Source organism: Gallinula chloropus, assembly GCF_964237585.1.
Source record: "Gallinula chloropus genome assembly, chromosome: 13".
Taxonomy (NCBI): Eukaryota; Metazoa; Chordata; class Aves; order Gruiformes; family Rallidae; genus Gallinula; species Gallinula chloropus.
In genome coordinates, this window is record NC_140098.1 from 12,824,587 (window position 1) to 12,850,851 (window position 26,265).

Consider the following 26,265-nt stretch of genomic DNA (forward strand, 5'->3'; position numbering starts at 1 on the left):
CCCAGGACTGAAGCACTCCATTCCCACTGATCATCAGCCGCAGTGAGGTGTCCTGGCGCTCTCTGCTTTGGGAAATCCAGCTCTGAATGTTTACAGAGAGGCAGTGAAGAAACAAGCAGGAAGAAACCTGCCAGCTGTGCCCCGTGGGCATGGCCCCAGCTTCCTCTCTCTTCCTCTCTTTTCCTCTCGTTTTTCCCAGATTGCCCTTTACAGATGGGGCGATCAGGGTGCTAGACCCCCCAGTCCTCCTAAAACCACATTCAGAGGGAGCAAGCTGGCAGCAGAGCAATGGTCTCCATCACCAGGAGGAGCTTGAAACAAACACAGAGAGAGTAGGGAGATGGTCAGGAAACCCGTGCTCCTTTCAGGAGAAAAAGGCTACGGGCTTCTCTTCATCTCAGAGCTCCAAATACACAGCTCAGAGCAAAACACCTCCCACAATGTAAAGCCAGAACTTGTGAAAAGGACCTAGGATCAATTTCTGCTCAACCATCCAGGAAAACTCCCTGCCTTAGTGAGCGGTCCCCCAGTGCTGGGCTCCTCTTGCTGCGCTGCGGTGGAATACCTTGCTGCTCTCTCAGATAGCGACATGGAAACATCACGTACAAAAATCAAGTCCCAGGCTGCTATGGAGCCATCATTTCTGTTGGGAAATATCCCCACAGATACTTACCACCTCTGCCCGGAAGGATGCAGGGATAAGACTCTGGTTGGAAAGGTAGAGAGTGCGGGAAGCGTCTGCCAGAACGTGGATATTGCCAAAATCAATCTTGCTGGGATACACGTGGACAACTGGTCCCTCTCCAATGGCCTTCAAGCTGATGGTCTGCTCCAGGTAGGGAAGATTAAAAAAAACAAAGACAAGGGAAAGTTTAAAGAAGAGATGGCTCTCAGGGCACTCCTAGACTGGGGGATGATTATGGCTGTTGGACGTTTGCAGTCTTGTAACACCGATGCAGGAGGCCTGGAGCAAGTGTGGGATCTACAGTGATCCCATCAGGAAGCCACAGGCCCCTGTTACTGGGGGATAAGGAAAATCAGCTCCCCACACTTGATTTTCCCCCTTGCTCAGCTCTCCTTCCTCCACCCCATGCCTGCTCCTGCTCCTTTTCTTGCTCCTGCTCCTTTTCCCACTGGATCTTGCCCCAAACTGTCCTCTATGACTTCCAGACAGCTGTACTTGGCTGGTAACTTCTTCCGCATCCCCCACACAGCTGCCCCCTGAAAACTAGCGCGAGCCCCCAGCAAAGCAGGCTCTTGGCAGCAGAGATCACGGCCATTGGCTGCCTCTCGGTGCTGCCTCTGTGCACTACCAGTACTACAGGAACAAGAGATTCATTATTCATTCTGTCCCTCAAGCAGGATTGTTTTTCTCTCCACAGTCTGAGACCCTCCAAGTTTTCTTCTTGTAGAGACCATGGTAGGAGGAGGAACACGGTTTCCTGTGCTGAGACACCTTCTCACAGCGCTAAAAACCAGGGAACTTCATCTCCTCTGCTTGGACTTCACCAGTTCCGAATCATAGAACAGTCTGGATTGGAAGGGACCTCAAGGACCAGAGAGCTCCAACACCCTGCCACAGGCAGGGCCAACAACCTCCACGCCTGGAGCTACATAAGGTTGCCCAGGGTCCCATCCAACCTGGCCTTGAACACCCCCAAGGATGGGGCACCCACCCCTTCTCTGGACAGCCTGTTCCAGCCCCTCACCACTCTCTCATTAAAAAACTTCCCCCTAATATCTAATTTAAACCTTCCCTCCTTCAGCTTCACTCCATCCCCCTTGTCCTGACAGTATCTGCCCTTTGGAACAGCTGATTCCCTCCTGTTCCTCTGCTCCCTTCAGGGACAGGAAGGCTGCAATGAAGTCCCCTCAAAGCCTTCTCTTCTCCAGGCTGAACAAGCCCAGCTCCTAAGAACACCTCAACCCTTCAACAGAACCCAAACGCACAGAACTCCCAGCACTGACAATCGCTGTGCGATTCACCGGAGGGCACGGAGTGGGATTTAACCACAGGAGAAAACAGCCTCCCTGATGGAAAACCTTTAACGATGGCCCACTCGAGGAAAAGACACTGACAGCTGTCAGAATCACTAGTCCAGTTCAGGCAGAAGGAGCAGTGTCTGTAAACGCTTGTCTCTTAACAGGGCACTGTGCAAGAGCCAAAAAAAACCCAACAAACCACGTACCAAGGCTGGTACCTCAAAAATGGGAAGCTGAAGCTGTGTGATGATAGATGTTTCATCGCTCTAGGAGGAGGGAGGTAGGGAAAGCTGAGGTCTTGCTGATGCTTGCCCAGAGCTGCCAGGAAGAAGGAGCTGGAGGGAAGAGCTGTGTCTCACCAGCTGCCTTGGCTTCCCCGTGGCAGTGGGGTGGAAGCAGCAAAGGCAGGGCAGAGCCCTCTGGAGGTGGACACAATAACATCTGGAAGATGCTCAGGCTAGCTGGTTTTAACGAGGGAACATGCACTAACACAATGAATCCTCACCAAGGAGAAGGCTTATTAAAAAGCCCAACAAAACTCTTCATCTGCTGTCTTCATAAAGGGGGAAAGAAAAACCCTGTTCAACAGCGTGACAGGCAATGTGACACCCATGAAAGGTGAGCAGCTTTGCTCTGGGTAATACTGCTGCACGTACACCCCCAGCACCACTCTGCCTTTGCTTCTGGGTACCATAACGTCACGGTAGATCCTTTAGGAAAGAAGAGCATCTGTCCCTGGCAGACGGCCGCGGTCCGAGTGACCACCAGTAACCCCAGGTCTGGGTTTTACCAGCTCCTTCCCACAGAGGATGACAGAATACGCCACACCAAAGCTGGCACGCAGCCACCGCAAGCCCAACACCAAGCGACAGACACCCAGAGGGACTCAACGCAATGCAAGGCGCGGCCGCAGACTCGGTATCCGCGCTGACGGGGTGACTTCAGAGCCAGCTCGCGCTCTGCTCCATCGTGACGCGCTGCAGCCATTCCCCCGGGGTCAGGCTGACGTCACAGGACCCCTACAGGGAGGATTTGCCACCAGTGTAGCATGTGCAAGTTGATGCTCTGCTAGCCCAGAAACCTTCAGATGAATCCAGTACTGTGCTTAGGCTACAGGAAACAGGGAGAATGCCGCCCCACGGCTAGAAACTCCCATCCCTGTGGTCAGTACACCCAGGGAAGCCTCTACCGGCGCTCGCGGCGAGGGAGCGCAAATGCTGCATGTTAAAGAACGACTTCACGGGCTTGTGGAGCCACTCAACCCCCTGCCAGGGAGAGCTGGGCTCCTCCACCTGAAGCACAAGGAAAATGAAGATGACATTCACTTCCAAAGGCAAATACTTTAGGCAAGGTAAAGCTTTGAACCCAGAAGCCGTTAGCTCAAGGGGAAAAGCTTTGCAAGGAACCTGCAGTTAAACAGCAGGCTGGTTCTCGAGGGCAGAAATCCCCCTTCTCCAGGGAAACGCCCCGTCTACGCCCAAGCAACTGGTTTGTCCCGCTTCAGGCTTGCCTGTCTCTCCTATCAGCACAGCCACAAAGGCCAGGCTTGAGATGTTCCCTGGCATCCAGGGATTGCGCAGCATTGTTTCCATCTGTTTTAATGACAGTTTCAATCCCCAGCCTGCTTTCAAAAGGCCAGCCTCCCTTTCGGGTACAGAAAGCTTAAGGTTCCTGTGGCATCCATGCTCAGAGAGATGGCAAGACATCCTGAAACAGCCATTTCCAAAGTTAATATCATTCTAATCTAAAATATAATTAACTAAATTTGTTCTTGATTTCAGCTAGATGAAGCCAGGACACTACACAAGGCGTTCTCCTGCCTACATCTTGCTCTCACTGCTGCTGCTGTGGATGCCTGAACGCTAACAGCATCTTTCAGGAGGCTCCAGAAACATCATCAGGAATGCTTCACCATTTCCAAGCCTGTGCTGGAAAAAGGAAGAGTCCCTGCGTTGCAGATGCCAGGGGTGTGGAGATGCACAGGGCTTTACGCAGAGATATGACGGATACTTCTCGACGTGATGGGCCAAGCTCTCAGCATGGTTTCTCACACAGGGTGTCCCAGTGCCCTCCTGAACAAAAGTTCCTGCTCTGAAGCAGCAGCTCCTGCTCACCTAATCACGCAGCAGAGTCTGAGCTCCAGGGACCATGCTGGGTTGCAGACTGCGCTTGTTATCCCGTCTCTCCTATCTGTAATTATGTGCCACATCGGACTCTCAGACTGTCACCTGCCCAAGAAGTCCCACCAGCCTTCCTCTCTTCTAGACCTTGGCTGTTGCTTGTACCATGAACCCCTTTCCTTATCCATCCTGGCTGCGTACTGCAGCCCCGGGAAGGATCCCTGGAATTAGGAACCTTGAGGACTCACCAGTGGGGAGTTCTTGTTCCCAAGCAAAGAGAGCACAGCAGAAGCAGAATGATGTCCCAACTTCTGGGCTTCCAGCACCAGCGGGATACTGACAGACCGGTAACCCATGATGATCCCAGAGGGCATGGGGCTGGAGTACTGCACAGCATCACCCTGCTCGTGCTTCTGTAAGAGACAGAATCAAACTCAAATTCAGAGCGACCTCCGACAAAACCTGCACTCCTTAACATCTACCATCGGAACCCAGCTGGGAGACCGGGATGGGCTTCACATCCCAAGGGGGTCCAAAAGCTGCTGCACCCACAGACACACACTCCCATGCCAGCAGCCTCCTCACAGCAGCTTTTCACCACCCTGCATAAAATCAACCTAAAGACTAGAATACAAACCTCTTCCCAAAGTCTATATTCGGGAGGAGGGGGTTCTTCTACACCCAAAGGTTTGCTGCAAACAAGAACCCATCTGAATATAAACCAGCAAGGTCTTACCCCACCCCTTTGTTATTATTTTCCATCCCCTTAATAAACCCTTGGATAACTGTTGAGGGCAGATGCGATGTCAAACCTGAGGAAGGAGCCTGTAGCAGCCTGGAAGGTGGCTCTTGTTCACCAGGGTCAGCGTCTGCTCGTACGGGAAGTTTAGGAAGCACCGTCCAAATGTCACAGTGGGGTCCAGCACTTCCAGCCGAGGAGCGATGCATCTAGGCAAAGAGATGTCCCAAAGGGAATTAGAGATACTGAGAGAACGTAGAATGTGTTTCCTCCTTGAACAGGGCGCAGTGGAGCAGAACACATTTGTCACTGTCAGACAGACATGTATTACCCCGACAGCAATAAATCGCCTTCAGCTTCCTGTATTTGATTCGTCCACCTCTTGTGAAGGAGGAGCAAACTCGGGGTCTCTGCACCGCAGCGCCTTGCCAGCACGGCCAAGTGCTCTGGCAGATTGCCGTGCCCTGTCCAAGAGCTGTCTGACAGGAACCCTGGCCCCAGGAGGTCTGCAAAGACCCTCCTGACGGTCCCACAGCAAGCCCTGAGCTCTGGAGGAACCTTCCCACCGAGGATTGGTGCAGTATGGCCCAGTATCTCAGCAGAAACTACTCCCTCCTCTCCAGAAAAGGGGCCTGAAGAGCCTCAACTGCTTGCCCCGGCGATGGAAGGTCCGAGCCAGCACCTGCCTTATGCAGTGGGTGGTTGTTAAAAATAAAATCACAGCCCAGGCACTGACCGGATGGCAGAAAAGCACCAGTGAGCTGCATCCTACTGGTAATGACACTGACACCCACAGCACAGCGGGATCCAGCCTGGCTGCAGCAGGAATGACTTCCGGCTTAAGTGTGAGAACATTCATGCTCAAAAGGACCAGAGGGAAGCAGCAAAACCTGAGCTCCCCTCAGCATCAAGGACTCTGTTTCTCCTTCGGAAGATCTTGCTGTTATTTTTCCTGCACCAGTCCTGCCCTAAGCCCCTTCCCCATTAGCACGTGCCTTCATTAAGCCAAACAGACACCAGGCTGCTCCCCACATCCCAAAGGAACACTGTGCTTTGGTGGCAACCCAGCCCCAGTTCCCCCACTGACTGCTTGCAGGAAGGAGGAGAGAGACAGCCCTTTGGAAGCCTGTTACACATCACCCACCAAAGAAAGAGGTCTATAATTAATCTAATTAATATAATTAAAGTCTGGGGGCCGTGCCTGTCTGGTGAGCACAGATGCTCCTCAACACTGGCTGCTTTCAAAGCCCTGCTTAATGAGCTCATTAAGTAATACTTCTCATTTGGAGCTGGCCTTTGTGTGAGGGGAGGAGAGACGATGCACCAGGAGAGAGGACACGCCGCGAAGGAAAGCGCCGATACCTGGCTGTGAGGGGCAGCCCCAGCACCTCCTTGCCGACACCGTCCACATCCACCACCAGCACCAGCTTGTACTTCTTCACAGTGTTGGAGCACAGGGTGACCTGGTGACAGAGAAGAACGTCAAAGACCTTCAGCACCCCCAAAAACTATCGTTCCGTGTGTGGCGTCCCCTGATTCTCCTTCCATGGTAAGGAGAAGGATTTTCCCCTAATCCTTCTGCTGGTCCATATGTAGAGCAGAGTCTGAGAGCAATAAAGGTCTCCTGACAGCATCTGCTTGGTTCAACACCCCGTGTGGTTAACAGGGTGTGTGTAAACTGAATTAAAGCCTAATCAGACAACTGCTCTGCTCACCACTGTATTAAAATTAATCTCAGTTCTAATCTCAGCTACAACAGTGTAACTCCCGGTGCAATGCGCTGCCTCAAACCGAGCGAGTTCAGCTTTACAGCCAGGGCCAAACGCAAAGGACCCCAGAAGTTGGGTGCAGGTCACGCCTGGCAGAGCTGCTTCAGCCCCCCTAGGGATGGCTGCAGTGAATGCAGCTCCTCTGCTCACCGGGAGAGGGGAAACAAGTCCGGGAAGAAAAGCAAACTGCTTTACACAAGGGCATCTCTCTAATGGCCACCCGCTGCCCTCATCCTTCCTCTGCCCACGCTTAAGCCAAAGCCACGGCTCCACGCAGCGCTCAAGCACACACGTGGCTTCCGCACCTGACCGTAGGGCACAGGATGCTCAGCGGATGGTTCTGGAAACAAACTAATGCCCCTTCACAAACACCCCAGACCAACCCAGACAACAGAAGTGCATCTATCTCCCTCCCATCACTAAAGCCCTCCCGGCTCCTCCCCACCAGTGAAGCTTCAGCTCCATCTGCTGAAGCACGGCCGGCCGGATTCTCCCCACACCTTGATATTCTTGGATCCCAGGGCACGGATGGTCCCGCTGCGAGGCTCGATGGTAAATTCGGCTGGCCTGATGGAACCTTCAGCTCCCGATCTCCAGGGCTGAGGATTGTCATTCGACAGCCAAGCAGTGCTGGTAACGCTGGGCGTTCCCGAGCCGTCCCCAGGGATGCGGAGGTGAAAAGTCATGGGCACCAAGGAGGTGTTTTTGAGGCGACACGACACGGTACAAGGGAAGCCTGAGGAAGAGACACACAGAGGGATTTATGCCCCCATTATCCCAACATTCCTGGGGTGAACAGCCCCTCACGGTAAAATTGCGCCTGGAGTTTGGCTCTCTTCAATCTGAATTGCAGCTAATTGAGAAGCCCAGCAAGGAATTCATTGCCATGGAAGCTCTGTGCCAGGCTGGTGATGGAGATCCCTCCTTGGCAGCTCTGATGCCCAAAGCCATGAGTTTTTCTCTCTCAGCTGCCCCGACACCGGCACCAGTTACATCTCTCATAGGAGCGAGCAGCCAGACAGAGCATTTACTCTGAGAAATGGATCCATAAAACTCCCCATGAACACCCCCCGTGGTTTGCAATACAGAAGAGCAGGTTGGCACCAAGGAGAAGCTGCAGTAAAAGCAGGGATGGATGAAATGGGGAGCTACAACCCAATGCAAAGCCCTCTGATGCAGTTTTGTTAGCTGGATCCTTACGGCATCTCCTGTTTCAGGGCGACCAGATGGAGCACGTGAAGGTTTGCAGCCCACTTGGCAGGAGCTGAGCCTGACACTGGCTGAGAAATCAGCAGAAGCCGTGTCTCACCTTCCTTAACGAACGGCGACGTCTGATTACTGCTCAAAAAGCTCTGACACCAGCTTTCCCTGCCTCACCAGTGGCATAACCCCACTCAGTGGGGATGTTCTGCAGAGGCAGGAGACCAGCCCAGGAGAAGACATCTGGTTTGGCTGGCCCATCTCAATAACGGCCCTTCCATCAATCCACAATTGATTTCCCATTAAAAACCTCAGCTCATCTCAGTAAAAAGCCTTTTGTGAGGCAGAGATGGAGAACCACAACCTGCATTTCAATGGAGCTCTGGATGCTCAGCCACCAGCACTGGCACAGCAGAACTGGGCTTTCGGGGTGGGGGGACACAGGGAAGGAGCTCTGCGCAGAGCTATGGCTTGGGCATATTATGGGGTAGGTGATAACAAGCTGCCCTCCCAGCACTTATTAACATTTCACACTAAGGGTCAGGGGACCGAATGGCTCCTGTCCTCCCAACATTTATCCAGAGCAGCTCCAGGCTGGTTCACAGCTCCATCACCCTTCTCCCCCTCCAACGTCTTCCTTTTCCCCCTACCCCAGAGTCGCCCTTCTCCCCCTCCCAGGCATCGCCCTTCTTTCCCCCGCCAGCATCATCCTTTTTTCCCCATCTCCCATTCCCGGGGCCTTTCAGGGACTGATACCCTCATGGCCATGCTGCTGCCAAGGGCCCTGAAGGCTGCTGCTGCAGAGGAACACACACATTCTGGGTGCTCTGAGGTTCCAAGCACCCCGTTTCGGTAACGCACGGACCTCTCGGCCCGCGGTCCAAGCCCAGGGCGCACTCACCGAAGGAGACGTCGCCAAAGTAGAGGCAAGGCACACTGAAGTGGAACGTTGGTCCAACGACGCAGCCACTGTGAGGACAGACAGACAAAGGCACTGGCTGAGTTAGAGAACTGCAGAGCTTTCAGCTCTCCCTGCTGCTCGGGCGGGTAAGAGCCAGTGTCAGAACCACAGCGGGTTTCAAACCAGACCCTCACACCCTTGCCCTCATCCATGGGGACAGAAGGTGGCCAGCAGCTATCAGATGGGGCTTAGGGCACAGTGTCAGGCAGGATAGGGCAAAGCTATGCCCCCAAATTGGCTCAATGAGGGGCCGCAAACAAGCGATGGCTCCGTGACTCGGTTTCCCCATCTGTAACACATGGGTAGAGATGCCCACACAAAAGTGGACTCAATGGAGTAACCCTCCTCAGGTTCCCTTCTCAGCTGGAGCCAGCGTTTCCATTGAGTGTATGAGCGTCTTCTCAGGAGATCTGGATCCACACAGTTATCAGAATCCTGGGGAGCGCACAGACACCCACCGACCACAACAAGATCAGCAACAATTCTACACAGGAATGTATCAGCTTCTCACTGCTGACACAGCCAAGAACAACACATCTTAAACCAAACACGGGGCCCTGAACCCACCACACCTCCTCTCCTGTCCCTAAAATCAGCTCCAAATTCCGAAACTCGCCATCACTGCCTGAAATCGGCCCTTGGAGCCACACACCATTCATGAATTTACCTCATGGCTGATGCCACCCGAGCCCAGCTCCGCCTCTTAGTTAAATCGGGGAGCACAGCGAATGGTGCCTTCCAGCTTTAGTCCCGTCCCGCACACGAACAGAGCCCAGCATCCCACAGGAGGGACCCGCGTTGATCCGTGGTGTCCCACTTCCAGCATCCCTTTCTAAGCACCTAAGAAACAAGCGCTCAAGGCCCTGGGTTTGTATTCCATTTAAAGAACAGTCACCTACGATTTGGGCACCTGGCAGGAGTTTCCTCAACTCTCAGACCTCCATCAGCAGGAGATCCCTACTGCTGCTGAAGTTCCTCCACAAGGACTTCAGAGGGTCAGACTCAACCTCCCAAGCCCTAAGAGCTTACTTGGGATGGAGGGAAGGGCACAGCCCTGCTTTCCATTGCAGCACTTGCCAGGTAACGAGTGGGGATCACACTGGGAAAGTGCCAAGGACAAGCCTTGCCAGGAGGCTCCCATTCCTACTGAGTGCGCTGGTATCCAGGCTCGAGTCAAACCCAAGCAGCTGCCCAGAAGGTCCAGGCAAGGAGCCAACCCAGAGCTCTGTGCCCCACAGCCGGTAACAGTGCGGCTTGCAAGGAACTGGGGGGAAACACGGATGTTTTGGGAACGATCACATCTTATGGCAGCATTAGTGGACTAGGGGGTTCTTGCTGAGTGGGAAGGATAACAAAGAACTGCTCAAACACTCATCCTCGTTCCCTTCTTCATAGCCCAGTGTCCCACCAGCCAGCTCACATCCAACTGGGAGTTGTTCTCCACATGGGACTAAATCCAGCGCTCAAAGCCTCCCGAGGAGCGGGGCGCTCAGCTCGAGCAGGTGGGTGTCTTGAAGCTCAAGTTGGTCACACCGACTCCCTGCTCTCTCTTCAAGCAATAAACTTCTTGTTCTGTTTTTACCTGTTTCTCTTGCCTCACCGGCAAAACCCACTGCAGATTCCTTTCATTTCTTGGCTACCTTGATCTAGCAGGAGGCTGGTGGCCGAGGAGGCACAGCCAGCCCCACAGCTTGCCTGCCTACACCACACTATCCCACCAGCCCATGGTTATGACCCACTGGGACAAGTTTATCCGCTGCTGAGAGCCTGAGAAAGGAGCTTTGACTCTCTTATCAGCCTTTTCTCTTTCCCCCCTCGGCTCGGTGCAGATTATCTTCTGCACCAGCACCGGCCCACAGGATGATGCCCGAGTTCTTGCTGCAGAGAGCTCCCAGGCTCCTGCATCGGCGCTTTTCCAGCTGCAGGAAGGAGGCAGCGCAGCACTCGCTGCACAGGAGCTGGGAGGACACCTTGTCCCAACACAGGAGTGCGAGGGATGACACTGAGCCTGCTGCTACCCAGGTTGGGTGGATTCTTAACAGAGGATTATAAAACACAAAATCACCCAGGCTGGCCTGTTGCTCAAAGGTCTCCAAAGTGCTTTTGGCCTTGCTGTGCTTTCACGTGGGACATCACAGACCCATCCCAGACCCATCTACAGCCCATCACACGCCTGCCGCAACCCAAGGGGGAAGGAGCTACCAGCTCCTGGTACCCACCCTGGGCAGCAGGCATCTCCACACCTTTCCTGTACAAGCTCCAGTTAAACTTTTTCCAGCATGGGTAGTCATTTACAGCCCCAGGATCATCACACTGGGGTGTCAAAGGGTCACGATAGGAACCTGTCGCCACCAAACTCTGTGCCAAGAGTGTCCTGGAAAGCTCCACCAAGAAGGCCAAGGTGCTTCCCACAGGCACAAGTCTTTCAGAGTTAAACAGGGTATATTGAGGGTGTAGGAAGGAAGGAAGGTCATCACCCCTGGGTTGCAAGGTTCAAACTGGAGCCAAGGTTAAAGGGTCTCAGCTCTTAACCTAGCATCCCCACGCCAAGACCTCCCACAACACCTTTTTCTCTCTGCTTCGCCAGAAAATGAGGCAGGTGGGAGATGACTACCCAGAGAGAACTCCAGATGTGCCCACCAAGCTTCTGTAACCTCCCCACTCACCTGATAGTCAAGGTCACGGGCTTGGGGGATCCATTCACATTGAACTTGAATTCTTCTGTGAACTGCCCCAGGATGGTGGAACTGAAGGAGATCTGGATGACCTGGAGACTGTCTGGCAAAATCTTCCCCTCGCTGGGGCGAAAGGTGAAGCAGGAGCCCAGAACTGTAGTTGGAGGAACCAAGCTGAAGACAGCTTGGATGAGTCCTTTGTTAAACAGCACCACCTGCAGCAGGAAGGCAAAATGGAAATGCATAGACCTCTATGGCAACTCCATAGAACCTCTGGCTTTGTCCAGCTGGCACAGAGCTGCCCTGCTCAACTCCTGAGCTGCCAGAAATCCCACAAGGAGCCACCAGGCTCCAGCCCAAGCCCTGCTAGCTCTCACAGCTCACCTCGTACTTGTGCGCTGCTCCCATGAAGACATCCCCGATGTCCAGATGCTCAAAGCTGGAGCGCAGCCGAGGCCCTATACCTTCCCCCTCGATGTACAGGGGCAGCCTGGCCTCACGGCCTGGGGAGAGAATTCAATGTCAGAACATCAATTCCCTCTGATCCCGCATTTTCCAGGCTCTAGCCTCCGACTTGGGGCTGGCAGGGATCAGCCCAGGAAGATCCAGAGAAAGGTACAGGACCCTTCCCTTGGCAGATATGCCTTTGGGCTGCTTTCTCCTTTCTGACCAAACCCTTGGGCTGCTTTCTAATTGAGCCATCACTTTGCACCCTGAAACAATCACAGAATCATTAAGGCTGGAAAAGACCTCCAAGATCATCCAGCCCAACCATCCCCCCACCACCTCTATTACTCACTAAACCATGTCCCTAAGTACCTCATCCAACCTTTCTGAGGGACGGTGACTCCACCACCTCCCTGGGCAGCCCCTTCCAATGCCCAACCGCTCTTTCGGAGAAGAAATTTCTCCTCCTTTCTAACCCGAACCTCCCCTGGCACAACTTGCAGCCATTCCCTCTCGTCCTGTCGCTACTTATCTGTGAGAAGAGGCTGAGCCCCAGCTCCCCACAGCCTCCTTTCAGGGAGCTAGAGAGAGCAATAACGTCTCCCCTCAGCCTCCTCTTCTCCAGGCTGAACATCCCCAGCTCCTCAGAGGATTTGCCCTCCAGCCCCTTCCCCAGCCCCCCGCCCTTCTCTGGATACGCTCCAGGACCTCCATGTCCTTCTTGGAGTCAGGTGCCCAAACTGAACACAGGATTTGGGGTGATGCTGGGTTTCCAACGCGACCTCTCAATCTCTTCCCATGTGCTAAGATGAGCTTTGAAATCCACTCAAGGAAGGTGTAAAGCTCAGGAAAACACAACCCAAGACAAAAATCTGCTCTTTATACTGATGCAGCTCAGCACCACCTGCACCCAACATACAGCTCCACACCTGGGTGCTCCAGGACTCGCCACCTGCAGCAGCATCTAACCACCACAGGGCTTTAGGATGTCTAGGGAGAAGCAGCTCCCCAAATTCCCACCATGATACCTCAGCCAGGCTCCTCCCCACCACGGGCAAGAGCAGGAGGGGAGAGGAGCCGTACCTGAGATGTCGCAGAGGAACTTTTGTTGATAGACTCTGGCTTCTTGAGGCTTAAAGGTCACACTAATTTCAGCCGAACAATTCGGCCAAATCTCTCCCTCCTAAAACAGAAGCAGACAGCAAACCATTTATCTTCAAACGTCACATCCCTTCGTTCCAACCGTGGCCCCATGAGCCGATATTTAGAGCACCAGGGAAGAGCAAAGAGCCAGTAACACTGATCAACAATATTTATAAGGGAGTTTGGAAGCAGCTGCGAAAAACTTTCCAAGTCCCTGACCTTTACTGGCACCTGGGAGAGGCATTTTGTTAAATTTGGGCTATAACGGAGCAACCAGCCCCGCTCACACTCCAGCGAGTCCAGCAGGATCGCTTCAGAGGTGCCAGCCAGTCACGGACTCACAGACCGTTAGGAGCTGGAAGGGACCTCGAAAGCTCATCCAGGCCCACCCCCTGCCAGAGCAGGGTCACCCCACAAAGCCTTTCCCAGACTACCATCCCTCCATCAGCTTCCTAACTCCTGCAAGCAAGTATTTCCTCTAGCCACTTGTCACAAGGGGTTGATTATTTCTGCAGGGTGCTCTCAAGCACCACGGGCGATAGGTGGGAAGACAGAAGCCACTTTTGGCCTGAAAGGTCTATCCCTGCTTTTAGGGAGCCTCTCCAGCACATTCAGGTAGCAAGAAGTGTCTCTGCCTGAGCTAAAGGCTCATCACCGGAGAGAAGGCTAATGGAAGTCAGTGGAATTTTAGATTCTCCAGTTGATAAAGGAGAAAATCTTTACTATGGTTTGACATCCACACAGCCCCATGTCGGGGGAACAGACAGACACGAGCAAAACTCTGGAGCAAAATTGATTGTTCCATAAATAACAGAATTCATGGAAATCAAAAGGTTGCTGATGCTGGCAGAGACACAAGGGGGGAGAATCGGGTAGTAGCCCACTTGTAGGCAGCCCTGGAGCAAACTCTTTAACATCAGTGTAGATGTCTAGGAGAGGTGTCCACTCCAAAGGACCTGGCTACTCTTCACACCCACTCATCACTACGGGAAGTACCAGGACTCGGTTCTGTGGGCAGATGGATTTCTGGGCCTCACCTTAATGCCCCTCAGGAGCGGGTTAAGCCCGTTGTGGAGGCCTAGTCCTACTGCCACTAAGCAGGAGCCCTGGGTGACACCCCACAACCAGCTCTGGTGCAGCGCAGGATGCTCCGAACGCCCGGCTGATCAGGTCCCACTCTCTACAAGCTCCCTACTGCTCTGACATCATCTCTTAGTCACATCATGCTGCCCCCAGCTGCACTGGTGTGAAACTGCAGCTCTGCATTGGTGACTCCCAACCTTACATGGGTGATAAGAAAACACCATCCCCCTCCCTAAAACAAAGCAGGTTCACCTTTTCTCATGCCAGACCAGGCACACACTCGGAGTTGGGGCTCGGGGGGATTAAACCACGAGCTTTGGCTCGCATAAATGGAAGAGCAAGATAACTAAGCAAGCTGCTGTACCTAGGTGTGTCAGAGGTCAAAAAGCCTGCCTGAACCTGCTGGTCTCACGTGCAAGCTCCTGATGGCACCAGAACAGAGGTTCAGGGCTGGCACAAGACCAGGGTAGGTGAGGACTGGTATTTCTGTGATTAAACAGGGGCTGAATTTGCCCTCCTTCCCACAGAGGAGCGCTTCGCTCTTCGGGTCAGCATCTCAACTGACATGGTCCCACACCTTGCGTTAACCCAGTGGAAGGTGTGCCTTTACATATAAGGCTCCATCCCTCTGAACATGGTCAGGACACTTAGGCAGCTCTTCATTTATAGCCCTGGGAGCAAAGCCCAGCTTTAGGCTCTCGGTGCCCATCACAAGTTGGAAAATGCTTTTTGCCACCAGCTCTCCCGGCCCCACCAGAAACCCAGCGTTTCCTCCCAGCACATCAAGCAGGGATCTGCTGAGTGACCTCATTCAGGGAGGAAGAGGAGGAGGAAGAAGAGAAAGGGAGGTTTCAAAGCTGTCACTTACCGCTGGCTCAATGCTGAAGATCCCATCAGAGAAAAGCTGGGATTCTCCTTGCACCTTGGCACTCTGGTCGGGGATGCTGCAGGAGAGGAGGCGGGAAAGGTGATCTTGCGTCCTGGGGTCTTACACAAGTGAGCAGCCCTCAGGAGAGCGACCTAGCTCAAAGCTGCTGCCACAACCAATGGGGAATCCACCTCCATCCTCAACTGGCTTCTCCTACTCCCAGGATGCTCAGGGGAGGCAGAGGAGGATGAGGAACACCAGGGCAGCCCATCACCAGGCAGGGCAGCAGCCCCCTGGTCTGCGCTGCAGGTTCCCAGCATCACTGTCTTCTCTTCCCTTTCAGACCCGCAGGTATAAGGAACAACCACATCCCCTCTGCTCCCCACCCCGCCTCCACCAGAGGATCCCAGGGCTCCGGGATTCAGGCACCACAGCATCCCAGTGAAATCAGTGGGTAGGTACAGAAATACAGAGGCCGTGAGAAAGGAAGCCTAACATCACCTGATGAAGACCTCAGGACTGGCACCTCTGAGCCCAAACCTTTCAGCCTGGCCCTGAACCACCTGTTTTTTTCCTTTTCCCCTTCTCCTCAGAGCTCTGACACAGTTAATCTCTCCCTCACTTGGTAGTAGTTGCCCAAATCATCCCGGAGTTTAAGGATGACAAGCCAGAGATGGGAAGGGAGCAGAACTTCCGAGTGGGTGCACTGCTGTCCCCCTTCACGCTCCAGTCACTGCCTCCAGAGGGGCAGAGCATCACTCAGGGCCCAGTCTGAGACAGGCAGGTGGGGAGAGGTGGCACTTCCCTGGACTATTCCTTTACCAAGAGGAGGTCATGAGGTTTTCTTTTAACACACTGAGCTCACATAGAAGTCACACACTGCGGAATTAAAAATAGGTAACAGTGGAAAACTACTTTTGGCCTTCAAGCCATTTCTGACTTAATTCCCTTGACCTTTACTTGCTCATAAGCCCTCACAAAGCCTCCAGTTTGTGGCAGTTTCCTCATCAGCTCCACAGTCACGCTAACTCCTACATCCGCCCCACTCTGAGAAGTCACACAAGGATTCCCAAATCACCCAAGCTTTGAAGTGGAATCTCCCACCCTTCATTCCACCTCCCGGGCTCTGAGTGTGTCTCTGCCACCTGAGAGAGGCCTTTCAAAGCTTCCCCAAAGAAATCCTTTGAAGATCCAGCCCCATCTCTCTCCACCATGAAGACAGGGGGTTCTGAAGCCCAAATGCACATCCAAGTCCCATGCTGCCCTACCTTCCTTCCCTGCAGACCCTTCCACCTCCAAACTCTCCCCAGGCTCGAAGGAAGGGCAGAAACACCCTGTGCTGGAAACCTGGACAGCCCAAACCTATTCAGGAGATGGCCTCATCCTCCTGGGCCAATGAAGCTTCACAGACTCTCTGCAGCCCGGGAGCCACTGGCTCTCAGCAGTCTGCGGCTCCCACAAACACCAGAGCTCGCTCTCAGAGGAAATCCAGTCACTGCAATCAAGCTTTCCTCCCTAAAACATCACCCTCAGCCAGAGGGTGGATGGAACTGGGATGGGAAGCACCGAGCTCCATCACCCTAAAGCCCAGGGACACCCACCCTGATGCTGTGGATGGCTGACTTGTCCTAAAAGCACCAACCCCCCTCGAGGCCATACGGTAGCGTTCCCCTTGAGCAGGGTACCTAACCAAAGGCATCTTTGAAACGGACCTTCTCTCCCGCTGATCCTTCTCCTTCTGCGTGCCACAAGCCTTCCACTGGAAGCGGGCGATGATGTTACTGCGGTTGTGGATGGCCACGCATCTGCGGTTCGACAGCGTGAGGTAGGTCTTCTCAATGGTCACAGGCTTCTCATTCAGCCAGATGTTGACTTCTACAGCCACTCCATAAAGCTTTGTTTTAATGTTTTCACCTGGAAGAAAGCAAAGGGGACTCTTTACTCCTCTCACTTGCTGATGAAAGCACGAGGAACGCAGCGAGCCTCAGGTCACAGAAGAAAGGGCTACAGCTTTCATTACCCCTCATTCCCAGGGGAGTCCCACCTCAGCCACAGCTCACACGGCATCTCCTCCAGGCCCACCACAAGTGTCAAGTCTCTCCCAGTCTCTCACTGATCCCCCCCAAAGATGCCTGGAGGGTGTGGGCCAGAAAAGAAGGTGGCAGAGGAAGGAGCAAAGTGACAGCCCATGGCAGGATGGGATGCAGACAAGAGCTTCCCCACACACACACACACACGTTACGCTTACAGGACCAAGTCCAAGTAAATTGCAAAGGAAGTTCAGCCTTGTTCTGCTTTGAAGGACGCAGACAGGATACTCACCTGTGTCGTACTGAACTAGCAGGGAACCGGAATGATCCCCAGTCTTCAGTGGGTGGAAGTCCACTGTTACTTGCATGGCCTCACCGATGCCGAGTGTACCGAAGGAGCGATCGACAGAGAAAGGGCTGCAACAGAGACACACACACTCATCAGGACTGTGGTGGGAGCTCTGGGGGCTCTTTTGCAGTCTAGTTCCCGGCAGATCAGTTCTGTGAGGAGCAAACAAGCAGCTGGCAGCAGCAACCCAGAACACAGGGGGTCAGAAACACGGCTGGCGACCCTCGCTCTCCAAAGTCCCGAGGGTATGAAATGACTTCATCCTCCCCAGATTCCGCATCCAGGCTCCAGTCCGGACCATACCATCAGAGAATGGGTTGTGAAGAGCCCAGAGCAGGTAAGAGGTGTTTGCATGCACAGCTTGACCCTGATGTCCCTGGGAATCAGGGTTTTTTCTGCCACCTAGAAACCTGCTACTCCTGAAAGACAGGAGAGAAGGTTTGGAGGGGGGGTTAATAGCTCCTTTTCTTCTGGCATGCTTTTACTACATCCAGCTGTACGCTTGCTTTGTTGTACAATGTCTGAAGTTTCGCAGGTCCTGATCTCCCAGCAGCACCTTGCAGTCCCCAGCTCCTATACCCTCATCTAGGCACACCAACCCAGGAGTCCCCTTCACACCAGGACCTGCTGAGATCTTGCCCATTACGGCCCTTCAGCAAGAGAGCAACACTAGACCTGTAAGCACTCTGATAATTATCTACCTTGCTATTTAGGGCTTGCTTACTCTCACCAGGGGTCAAGCTTCCCCATCTTGACAGAGTTGGGCTCAAGTTATGTCCCACGAGGATACCAAGGACCAGCATACTCCTGACATAATGCAGAAAGGCAGCTGACAAGTGAAAGAAGCTGGCAAGTCTGTGACACAGGCCCTCAAAGCACCACGTTGGCTTCTCTCCTGCACCCACATGCTCAGTAAACGCAGCGTGCAAGGAGGCTGCACTATACTGCGAGTCCCGGGCTACCTTCATCTTCTAACAGCCAAGCTTTCCTTCGTCTACTGCTGCCTTAATTGGCATCATAAAACCAGTTGAGTTTGGGAGAACCTAGTTCATTAAAAGCTACCTCCAGCCCCAAGGCAGACAGCAAAGTTACTGGGGACTGAAATGCCCCACCCTGTCCACCCAGATCTACAGCAGGGAAAACCCCACCAAACCCAAAGGCTTAATGTTTGCACATGCTACTTTTTGGCAGCAGTGTAACAGCCAAAGTCAACCAGCATAACCATCCCAGCAAACCCAGTCCCTCAGGACAAAGCATCTGAGACTGCACTGAAAAATCCCAGGTACACTCAGCACCTCCCAAGCCCAACCTTCCCTTCCCCCCTTTTCCTGCACCTCAGCCCTAATTTCATAACCTCGGGTGGTCTTTGTGCATCCCTACACCTCCCTGTAGTGTATGGGTACCACAGGGGATCCCTGAACGCTCTGCCTTGGAGGATCATCTCCCGAGCTTTCCGAGCTGGGTGGGGACACTCCTAGAGGGATCTAATCCCAGACCCGACCCTCTCTGTCCCTGGAGCACAGCAGAGCACAACGTCCATCGCCGCAGGAAAAGGCAGCGCTGCGCCTTGTCTGCTCCCAGACACCATTTTCATCTTAAACCTATTGGAATGACATTTCTCTCTGCCAATGTCACGGAGAAGAAACTCATTCTCCTGCCTGAACCACAAGAGCAATGGGAAGAGACTTACTGGATTTATCCTCTTGGGATTTTTATTCCCAAGTGCTGCGGTTAGGGGCTGGGCACGGCCCTGCAGAGGGAGGGCAGGCACAGAGCACACTGAAGCATGGGCAGTGCTGGGGTGGCTGGCTGGGTTTTTTCATGAAAAAGCAGTCAAATCATGGCCAAAATGTGACCACGTTTTCTGGATGCTATCAAAGATGCTGAATTGGCCCCACAGATTCACTTATGAGCTCCTCTCTGGAGCAAAAAGCAGAACAGAAAACAGCCAAGTTCTCGCACAAACGATGACCGGGCGGGGAACATCACCAGGATGTGACCAGATGCATGAGCTGAGCTCTCAGTACTGTGAGGAATAGTTAAGGATGGGAGATGGGCTGCAAAAGCACCCTAATGGGGAGAACAGAAAGTTCTACACTTGGTGCCAGGGAAGGGAACCCAGAGAGGGGAGGCAAAGACAAGTGGCACAAGCAGGACAGCAGATTGGGGAACGGTGGCACCTGAGCTGGTTTGTCAATGGGCAAGAGCCTGAGTTTGCTCAGGCCAGAAAAGAGAAGTTGCATCAACTAAACCAGAAGTTCAACCTGCACAGATAAAACATAGAGGATACAGGCCCATCAGCCGGCCTCTACATGCTCAGACGGATCTCTCATTCCCTTCTACCCCACTGCTGTCCTCCTCCTCTCTCACATGTGCCTGTACCTGTGTTGTGGCTTTGCATGGCTGGGTTCTGCTGGAGAAGGGGGAGATCTGCAGGGGTGGCTTCTGCAAGAAGCAGCCAGAAGCTCTCTGAAGCCCCACAGAGCAAACACCAGTCAGCTCAAGGCAGGAGTCGCTGTTGACCAAGGCCGAGCCCATCAGGGATAGTCACAGTGCCTCAGAATCACAGAGGGAAAAAAAACACCAAGAAGCTGCTTTTTGCCCCCAGAGACAGGAGTGAGAAGATGTGAGGAACTGTGCAGACACCAAGGCCAGGGAAGAAGGAGCAGGGAGGGATGATGAGATGTTTCAGGCACCAGAGAGAAAGATTCCCCTGCAGCCTGTGGAGAAGACCATGGTGAAGCAGGCTGTCCCCCTGCAGCTCATGGATGGCAGGGAGCAGAGATCCCATCTATAGCTGTGGAGGACCCCACGCTGGAGTGCCTGGAGACACCTGAAGGACACTGTGACTCTGTGGAAAGCCCGTGTCGGAGCAAGCTCCTGGCAGTGAAACTTGCTGCTCTAGAGCTCTAGAAGAAAAACACCCACACACACATTTTGTTGGGCAAATGAAGTGAGGTCCCTTACCTCTGAGTGCTGATGGAGTAGCGGGCCTCCCGGTTACCAACATTACGAACCAGCAGAGTCTTCTGGCTGCTGTACTTCACTGGACAGGTGGAGAAGTCCAGGTGGAGGGGGAAGTCCAGGACCGCCCGAGCACCAATAGCTCGGATCGGCACAATGAACTGTCCCCTGTCTGTGACACAGGTGATCTGGTGGGAATAATCCTGAGGGGAAGGAACAAATCACAGTACGTTCAGTCCCCGGCGGAAGGAAAACTGCTGCTTCCCACCACTAACAGGAGCCTTTGAGAATGTAACAGCACTTCTTTCTGTAACGACCTTTCCCTCCAGCAGCACCACTGGGACAGGGCTGGTACCCTGCAGAGAGGAAACCGCCCTGCTGATCCAGCTGCCTCCTCAGTGAGCTGGCAGAACCAGACCAAGTCACCTGATAGCTTGATGCCGAAGCACCAGAACAGAGTAATCCCACGGAAGGGATTGCAGCAGATCAAGGACCTGCTTCCAGCACCGCTCCGCACCCGGTTATGCCGCGGCACCAACTCCATCCCAGTGACCCCACTTGAAGCTTGGTGGGGGATGCTCAGGTACACTGTTGGATGGACTTGTCCACCAGCCATTGGTGAAATCACAGAATCACAAGGTTGGAAAAGACCTTTAAGATCATCGAGTCCAACTCTTCCTGTCCTGTGCTAAACCATATCCCTAAGTGCCTGATCTGCCCTTTTTTCAAACACACCCAGGGACCGTGACTCAAGCCCCTCCCTGGCAGCCTGTCCCAGGCCCTCACAACTCCTTACTGAGATGACTGTTTTAACATCAGGGGAGGCAGAGATTTCCCATCCCTTTCCACAGCATCTCAAGGACAAGGCTGGGGACACCCACCCTCCGAAAGCTGATCCACCTCCCCAGCCCCGAGCCGGCTCTGCTCCATACCCAAGCTATTCCTGAGAGATCCCTGACAGGTACTGAAGGGCACCAACAATTCCAGCCCTGCCCTCGGCGCAGCCTCTTCCAGCTCCTCCCAGGCCCTGAGAGCTCTCACTGCACATCTAACCTCTGACTTCCCTTTCACCTCAGCCCAACCCTGGGGGAGGCAGGGGACAGCTCTGCTCTCTCTGCTGCACACTGTGGCACAGACGATGCCTTGCTAACGCCTCTGAAGTTTCTAGAAGTGACTGGGTGCCTTCCTGAAGCTGGTGCTCTCAGGCCCTCAAGCGGGAGGCATGGGGACAGCCCCACCAGAGCCAAGCATGCTATTCCCAGCCCTGGGCTGCTTCAGCAAGGAGCCAGCCAGCCATTGCCCTGTCCCCCACCCCCGGCCGGCTGGGGGGCAGCAGCAGGAAGGTGAATTAAGCCACCAAAATCATTTCACTGCCAGGTTGAACAGCTCCATCTCCAGATGTACGGTGGAGTTAGATGCCCTAACCTTGCCTGCACACGCTCTTTCAGGCCGATGTCTCTGTCATCTACAGAAGTACCGCGCTGTGAGTAGCTGCAGACTGCCGGACCACAGCCTAGAGCACTGGAGGAGCTTTAGAGGTGATGTTCAGCTGTCTCACTACTGTGTCCAACATGACACACCCAAAGGTGACACCAGGTTTCAAAGGTCCTTGTCTCAGATCCTCTGAATAACAGGCTGCTTTTAAACAGACTTTTGTATTTCTAGTTACTGGAGCAAACCTGTAATTACACAGCAATGGGCAGATAATAGAAACCAACACCTTGAGCGGCCAACCCACCACAAGTAGTAGATTCTTTTGTCTCTGAAGTCAGCAGACGTTAAACATGCCAACACTGAAGGATAAAAACAGTCTGAATTGTCTAAGAGCCTACAGCCTATGACCTTCCCCAGGGGAAAAAAACACTTCCCACAGTTCTAGATCCAGCACAACCCTGTGAAACCAACAGTTCCTCCAAACCCCCACCCGATGCCCTGTTCTGAACCTAGCCCTGTACGTTCCCCTGAAGGCACCAACCTCCTGGGACCTCCAGTCTCACCTTGTTCTCCTCAGGGGTAAAAAGGACACGGTAGGTCAAAGCCAGTCCAACTGCTACAGTGCAGGACACACCCTTGGGCTTGACCAACTTGAAATAAGGTGAGTCCTCCAGAGTGACCTTCACCAGCCGAGGAACCTGTGGGAAAGACATGAAACTGCCATCTTGGTACTCGTGGAAACACGAGAAGAGCAGCCTTGGCCGTGCCCTGCTGACATCCTTCCTTAACCACCTTTCCAAAGCACCTTGAGCTCCGACACTTCTCCACTTTTCCCTTCCCAACTTCCTGGGGAAATCACCCCCCGATGCCAGGTTGGGGTTTGTATCCAAGGAAAGGCAGAGACCTTCAGGAGCACCTAACTCTGGATGCGCTGGGGCTCTCCAAAGGGAACGCAGAGCGTCACGTCGTCCGAGGAGACCCCGAGCGGAACCCAATTAAGCTTCGCAGGAGCTTCAAGCAGCACCTAAAGGTCTCCCACTGCTTCTGCTAAGCCAGTGGCTTTCTGCTGCTGTTTCAAAGCCCCTTTCCTGGAGTGCTAACGCTGCTAACTGTAACTTATTCAGGCATCAAGCAGAGAAGCCTCAGCCCCTGCGCTTTGACAGCAAGCTGCACAGAGGCAGCCAAACAGGCTACAAGAGGTGGAGGTGCCGAGACAGAAACCAAGGGTAACCAAGGACCCACCAGGACACTGTCCACCCTGAGGTCTGCAAGGTAAGGACCATACAGCCACCAGTCTGGAGCTCCCAAGAGGAAGGATGCTGACTAGGAAAGCTCCTTTGAGTCAGGTCCCATCAGACTCTGGGGAGGAATGGGAAGGTTTCCACCATCTTGTAAAACCAAGGTGGTGAGACATCTGATTCTGGGTGTGCTGCCTAACCCGCTCTGCTGTACACCACAGGAATTACACTGGTATCTTCCAGCACAGTCCTAAAGCTCCGTGTCCCAGCGCTCACCTTGTCACAGTTCCTCAGAACCAGCGTCGCTTTGCAGACCTCATGGGGGGTGTAGTTCTTAAACACCACCTCTGATGGGAAAGGCCGAATTAAGCTCTGGTCCACGTCCACTGCTGAGGACTGGAGATGAAAGAGAGGAGAGAGAGATTCAGGGGCTGGGACAAAGATTCACAGATGAGAGCCCCACGCTGAACAGGCTCAAGCTAAGAAGCTCTTTTGGGTCTTTCTCCAGGTTTCCTTCTCTAAAACGCAAGGCAGTGCTGATCTGCAGCAGAACCCTGTGGCTGGTGTGGTCACACAGCTCCAGAGCACGCTCTGTGAGAGCCACCAGCACCCACAGAGCAAGGGAAACCTGAGAATTTACACAAGACACCGCAGGAAACAATTCTGGGATGATCTTTACTCTGTGTCCCACACATCCCCAAACATCATCTTTGATGCAGAGCCTAGAAACCAGCGAGAGCAGCAGCACCGGAGGAGGTAAGGCCGAAAGGAAAGCAACACAGCAGCTAGAGAAGAGCCAAGTGTTGCGAGCGCTGGGTGGTGACGAGGTTCTGCTTCGTTCTCAGCATTACTGAGCACCTTGAGCAAGACTCCACTGGGTATTTCCTTCTCCCATGAGCTTTAAACAGATTCTTTACCCTATTCTGCTAGTGCAGTGTTATTTAATCCTGCTGCAGAAGCATGGCTGACAACAGGCACCAGCCGCAAACCCTCAGGGAGCAGAGGCATTCCTCAGAGATAAGTCCTCCCCAGCCTTGTCTCCCCTCTTCCAGCTGCACTGTGCCCACCCGAAAGACAGAGGCAGGTCTCCCACTTGCCCCCAGACACCACGGTGACACTGCAGCCAGTAGCTGCAGCTCACTGCCAGTTCTGCCTGCACTCATCTGACACGTTCCCAACCTCCCGTGCTGTCCCAGGCAATCCCTCACCCGTTCCTTAAGGGTCTCTCACTGTCCCCCCCAGTAACCCCCTGTCTGGGCGGTGTCATACCCAGTGGTCCTGCAGAAGCAGCAGCTTTAAGCACCCATCCAAGCAAGTGTTACTCCAGATAAAACACATCCCCCCCACTCTGCCCAGGGGGACTTCCCTGGCAAGACCCTGAAGCCTGCAGCCCTCACACCCTTCTGAAGGCTCACGCTCCTCCTTCCAAGCCAAAGCATTAACAAATCGGCTTCATTAAGCCCTGAGCAGGTACCGCAGGGTCTACGGCCTTCCAAGGCTGACTCTGCCACTGCTGAGGGTGTCACGGCCCTGAGGGTTTGCTGTGACTACACCAAGCAAGGAAGCAGGAGGTTAGTTCAGAGGGAGGATGGAAAATGGCAAGCTCCTGCCCTTGTGTCCCACCCCAGCCTTCCCCCAGTACCATCCCTTTGGTGACAGCAACTCAACTCCAGCAGAACTTGGTCGGGGGTTATTAATCCTGGCTTAGCACCATATGTTGCTTCAACATCGTCCCAGGGGGGAAATATGTTTTCCCTTTTCCCCAACAGAAGGAACTCGACCAGCAGCAGCGGTTTGAAAGGACAGCAGGACCTTGTCACCGAGGTATTTAGAGAAGCTGGGGGCAAGCCTGCCACCAGCACACACCTCCTTCAAACATCACATCAAACGGCAAGGAAAAGGGCAGGAAAAGGTCTACCTCATGACGGGAGATTTCACTCGTGTCTAGAGGCGGCAGAATCCGGGGCCGCCTCATCTCCCGGGTGCTGGCCAGCCTCTCTGCCTTGGGGACAGACATCTCCAGGAAGGCAGAGGGTGTCCCCTGAAACACAAAACACCAACAAGAGCTGCAGAAACATCTCTGTTCAGAAAGGCTTTTCTTGTTCAAGCACCCCTGATAAACCATTTGTCACCACAGCCACTAGGATAGTCCTGGAAGTTCCCAAAGTTCCCCACTGAAATATTTAACATCAGTCAATGAATGATGGAGAGCGGAACACGAGCTCTAACCAAGCGGCTCTGTCCCCTGCGCTTCTCCTTCATCCTCTGATGTGACACGTTTGAGCATTTCTGCTCTTCAGACATTTGTTTCCCCTTTAGCTTTGCAGGACTCAGGCAGTGACCTTTGAAAGGAGTGGGGAGGAGTCATCAGAAACCCCCTAACTCCATCCTCACACAATGCTCACAACCAGCCGGCGTGTGGAGATGTCACTGCCGGCTGAATCGCAGGAGAGCAGAAAAGTAGCGCTGTGCTGGGTCCAAGCTTTAGTTATCTTTTTAATTAGCCCTTGTTTTCTCTCTGTTCTGGCCTCACAGCCCTCTCCACAGAAGCATACAGAGATACCTCCTCCATGAGGTTATCTCCAGTAAAGGGAGCCTTGGTCAGCAAAAGGCACATTCATGGATGGGAGGAGGAACTGCCCCACGTTCATGGATGGGGAGGAGGAACTGCCCCAACTCCACAGCTGCTTCAAGGGCTGGATCTGCGCTCAACCCAGGATGACACTCATGACAGAACTGGTTTGGACCCCATTCTAGCTGGGACTGGACACGTCTCTCAAGTCTTCAGGCAGAGTCTGAGCAGTCCCACCACATCCCCAGCTGCTGGGAGGGCAGGGATGGTCAGAGCAGCGCCTGCAAGGATGCTTCCGTGACAGAAGATACTGCTGCCCTCACCAAGAGGATGGGTAGAAGCACCCCAATGCTTCAGCTACTCCAGTGCACTGCCCAGGACATCCCGTTAACTGGGTTTCAGCAGCACATTCAGACAAGACTCTGGACTTTCAGCCCACATTCCATCTCCCACTGCACCTTGATGGCCACCTCCAACACAAGTATGGCAGCAAAGAGATGGGGTGGTGGTGTGTACCTTCACAGTGTGGCTAAACAGGAGGGGCAGGCAGAGGACGGACACAGGGCAGGTTTCCAGCCTTACCACAGCTCCTATCTGGCCACAGCAGGTACTTACATTTACATACTTCTTCTTTGGAGCTGTTACTACTCTCCGTTGTAATATTGTAGAAAGCTCACTAGATCGACGAAC

At 53.6% G+C, this 26,265-nt stretch overlaps 2 protein-coding genes across 2 annotated transcripts in view; one reads left to right on the forward strand and one right to left on the reverse strand.

The window, feature by feature from the left end:
* LOC311196463 (hydrocephalus-inducing protein homolog) overlaps window positions 1-25,020 on the reverse strand; it is a gene marked incomplete at its 5' end in the record, with an annotated part of 68,508 nt that extends 43,488 nt beyond the window's left edge. The window contains 16 exons of the mRNA XM_084270033.1: window positions 674-826; window positions 1,135-1,318; window positions 4,413-4,516; window positions 4,916-5,051; window positions 7,110-7,347; window positions 8,713-8,780; window positions 11,439-11,662; window positions 11,832-11,950; window positions 12,978-13,077; window positions 14,989-15,064; window positions 16,701-16,902; window positions 17,311-17,435; window positions 20,335-20,534; window positions 22,329-22,463; window positions 23,280-23,399; window positions 24,922-25,020. Of these exons, the coding sequence (XP_084126159.1) occupies window positions 674-826; window positions 1,135-1,318; window positions 4,413-4,516; window positions 4,916-5,051; window positions 7,110-7,347; window positions 8,713-8,780; window positions 11,439-11,662; window positions 11,832-11,950; window positions 12,978-13,077; window positions 14,989-15,064; window positions 16,701-16,902; window positions 17,311-17,435; window positions 20,335-20,534; window positions 22,329-22,463; window positions 23,280-23,399; window positions 24,922-25,020 (2,283 nt within the window). The remainder of the gene's footprint in view (window positions 1-673; window positions 827-1,134; window positions 1,319-4,412; window positions 4,517-4,915; window positions 5,052-7,109; window positions 7,348-8,712; window positions 8,781-11,438; window positions 11,663-11,831; window positions 11,951-12,977; window positions 13,078-14,988; window positions 15,065-16,700; window positions 16,903-17,310; window positions 17,436-20,334; window positions 20,535-22,328; window positions 22,464-23,279; window positions 23,400-24,921) is intronic.
* The window catches only part of LOC311196741 (protein NDRG4-like), a gene marked incomplete at both ends in the record, with an annotated part of 721,213 nt that overhangs the window by 364,026 nt on the left and 330,922 nt on the right, over window positions 1-26,265 (forward strand).